Source organism: Fundulus heteroclitus, chromosome 7 (genome assembly GCF_011125445.2).
Source record: "Fundulus heteroclitus isolate FHET01 chromosome 7, MU-UCD_Fhet_4.1, whole genome shotgun sequence".
Classification (NCBI taxonomy): domain Eukaryota; kingdom Metazoa; phylum Chordata; class Actinopteri; order Cyprinodontiformes; family Fundulidae; genus Fundulus; species Fundulus heteroclitus.
The window spans coordinates 20145575-20149089 of NC_046367.1; the positions used below are offsets into that span (position 1 = coordinate 20145575).

The 3515-nt window shown below is 46.9% G+C and overlaps 1 protein-coding gene across 1 annotated transcript; it reads left to right on the forward strand.

Moving 5' to 3' along the window:
- The first annotated feature begins 694 nt into the window (after nt 1-694).
- Nucleotides 695-3203, forward strand: pou3f3a (POU class 3 homeobox 3a). Its single transcript, XM_036139134.1, has one exon. The coding sequence runs from the start codon at nt 1249-1251 to the stop codon at nt 2512-2514; it is 1266 nt and encodes a 421-aa protein (XP_035995027.1). The 5' UTR covers nt 695-1248; the 3' UTR covers nt 2515-3203.
- The last annotated feature ends 312 nt before the right edge of the window (nt 3204-3515 follow it).

Sequence of the window (3515 nt, forward strand, 5' to 3'; positions counted from 1 at the left end):
CTGCTTGTAAGTAAATGAAAAACGACTAAAAAAAACATCTGAAGTCTTGGTCAGTCTGTTTGTCTGTCACGAGAATCTCAGGCCACAAGTATTAATTTGTTTGAAACCACTGCCTTAATAAACTAAAAGTAACCCTAGTAGTCTCACTTAACAGTGCTGGAGTCTTATTTATCATCCCCCCCTTTGGACACAGCCCAAGTTAAATCCAATGAAGGATAGAAATGAGCAGAAAGCTGACTGACCAGCACCTGGCTCTCTCCTCTAGACACAAACCTCCAAGTGTCCCAGTCCGTGCCTTTCATTTGCCGCCGGAGGGCCTGTAAAAAGTGGGGCAACCCGGTCAAACAAAATCCCCCCCGACACTTTATGTTTGAGGTTGCATCTGTTTGGTCTAGGAAAAAAGTGCAGCGAGAAATGTTTCAGCATAGCTCTAGTGTGTGCCCCAAGATTTCAACATAAAAAAGTGGTAGGGGGTCTTTTAGGGACTAAAGAGCCACGCAGGCACCTTTCTAGTAGTTTTGATTAAAGCCTAAATTACTATATATATATATATATATATATATATATATATATATATATATATATATATATATATATATATATATATATATAGTTCATCACTGACCATTGTTTTTGTGTCTGTTTCTATGTCATTATTGTATTTCTTCCAACAAATTGACGCTTATTGAGAGCAAGAACTTTTTGCACCGAACATGTAAACACAGAAACTTCTCTTTCAGCCGAGCGTCCAATCAGCAGGGGGGCTCTGCGCAGCCCTGCTGTTGTAATTGGGCGGAGATGGCAGCAGCAAAACGCAGCCTTGGCACGGCGTAAACTCACAATACGTCTCCGTGGCTCCACATGCAAGGCGCACCGGGTCGCGCACACGCAAAAGTCAGGAAAATTCAAAGTTTTAGTTTGTCGTACTTCTCGTTTCCTTTTTATCTCACGATAACAGATCACCCGATTGGATCGAAGGTGTTTTTTTTCCTGTCATCTGCACAGTGGATTACACCCAAGCGTGGATTCTGGGACTTTAGAAAGTTCTCAAACTCTCGGAAATACACAGGGAAGTTAACTTGACGAGAAGCTGAAAGAGGACATTGTTTCCGAACAACTATTATCTCTGGAGTGCTTGCTACTTTTAATTGGGTCAGGTCCTTCACCTAACAGATCTAGAGTACTTCTATGGATTAGAGCAAATAAGACTTCCACCAAACCCTAAAGGTGAGACGCATCTGAAGATTTATGCCTTGGGAGATGGCAGCAGCCACTTCCAGCCCGTATTTGGCCAGCAGCAGGATTTTATCGGGTCCGATCTTGCACTCTGACCGGAGAGGTGCTGGTATGCAGCCGGGCACCACGGCCGTGACCACGGTGTCCGGCGGATACAGAGGAGACCCTTCGGTTAAGATGGTGCAAAGCGCAGACTTCATGCACGGAGCCATGGTGGCGAGCAACGGCGGGCACATGCTGAGTCATGCCCACCAGTGGGTGACATCGTTGCCTCACGCAGCGGCCGCTGCAGCGGCGGCGGCCGCGGCAGCTGCGGCGGCAGAGACGGGCTCCCCGTGGCCCCCCAGCTCCCAGCCGCAGGAGGTGAAGCGGAACAGGGATGACCTGCACTCGGGCTCCGCTCTGCACCACAGGTCGCCCCATCTGGGAGCCCATCAGACGCACGCTGGAAGCTGGGGAGGCAGCTCCGTGGCGCACATCAGCAGCATCAGCGAGGGGCAGCAGCAGTCTCTGGTTTACTCCCAGCCGTCAGGATTTACAGTCAACGGGATGCTGAGCTCTCACACCGAGCAGAGCCTTGCTCACTCGGGGCTGCTGCGCGGGGACTCCCCTGACCTGGACCACCATCACCACCACCATCACCACCAGAGCCATAACCACCACACGCACCATCATCAGCACCAGGGTGTGGGCCACGACCCGCAGTCCGACGAGGACACGCCGACGTCGGACGACCTGGAGCATTTCGCCAAGCAGTTCAAGCAACGCCGGATCAAGCTTGGCTTCACCCAGGCAGACGTGGGCTTAGCTTTGGGGACCCTGTACGGCAACGTGTTCTCCCAGACCACCATCTGCAGGTTCGAGGCGCTGCAGCTGAGCTTCAAGAACATGTGCAAACTGAAGCCTCTGCTCAACAAATGGCTGGAGGAGGCCGACTCCACGACCGGGAGCCCGACCAGCATCGACAAGATCGCCACGCAGGGGAGGAAGAGAAAGAAGCGCACGTCCATTGAGGTGAGCGTAAAAGGCGCACTGGAGAGCCATTTCCTCAAATGTCCCAAGCCGTCCGCGCAGGAGATCAACTCCCTGGCGGACACACTGCAGCTGGAGAAGGAGGTGGTCCGGGTCTGGTTCTGCAACCGCAGGCAGAAGGAGAAGCGCATGACGCCGCCCGGACTGCCGCGCACCCCGGAGGACGCGTATTCTCAGGTGGGGAGCATCGGTCCAGACACGCCGTCCCCTTCCATAGAGTGCAAGAGGATGTACAGCGACACATGAAAACAGCCAGAAAGAACTGCCAGACAAGAAACTGAGAGCAAAGGGGAGGGAAATTGGTTACCTGACTCACCAGAATTTCTTCAGATTTTTTTTATGTCATAAATCCGTCCACAAATTTAGTGTTTTTCACTATGTGTTCATTTCAGAAGGAAAAAAAACTGTCTGCCTTTGTGTTTGTTGGATATTTATCTGTAATTCCTCCTCTAAGACAAAAAAATAAAATCATTCAATCTAGAATCTGCACAAAAGCAAGACTAAAGTACTTTAAATACTAATTTCAAGAAATATTAAGACTAAAAGTAAAAAAAAAAAAATCAAAATTGTACAAAGTACAAGTTTTCTTTGTGATGCTGCAGAATTTCATGTCCATCCTGTTTCACCTGAAAGAGAGACGTTTATTTAATTCACTTTATTCATCATCAAGTTGTTTTCGTAAGCCAGCAATACTAAATCAGTCCTCTCCCTTTCATATTTTGTGTTGTGTATAAGTGAAATTAAGTTGTGGCACAAAAATGGCAAAAAGTTTGGTTTGACACTCGTTTTACTCAGTAAGAATTTAGCAGAAATTCCCAAACTGTATGTAAGGTCTGCTGTGTGTTCCCGTGTGAAGAGTCAGTCTATTTATTTTTCCCTATGTGTCTATTTTCATTGAAGACCAATTATTTAATAAATTTGACATAAAAAAACTATGTTAATATGAGATGATCCTTATTTTTGCTTACATTCACACATGCTCACGTTTCCTCACGTCCGGCTCAGATTTTGAAATATCACAACTTGTATCTGTTCATTTTATGGACTTTTAGGGCTAAAGAACAGATTGACTGGTCAAAGTCGCTCCGGATTTACCATTTAAAATCTAATTTTTGATATTGGGAGATAATGTGAAGATATTTATACCTAGGTTCAAGAAAATCCACATGCAGTGTGACCTTTTTATGTCAAATCCTGTTCTGATTTTGTCATCTGTTCAAGCAAAAGAAAGCAGTGAAGGCCGTTTT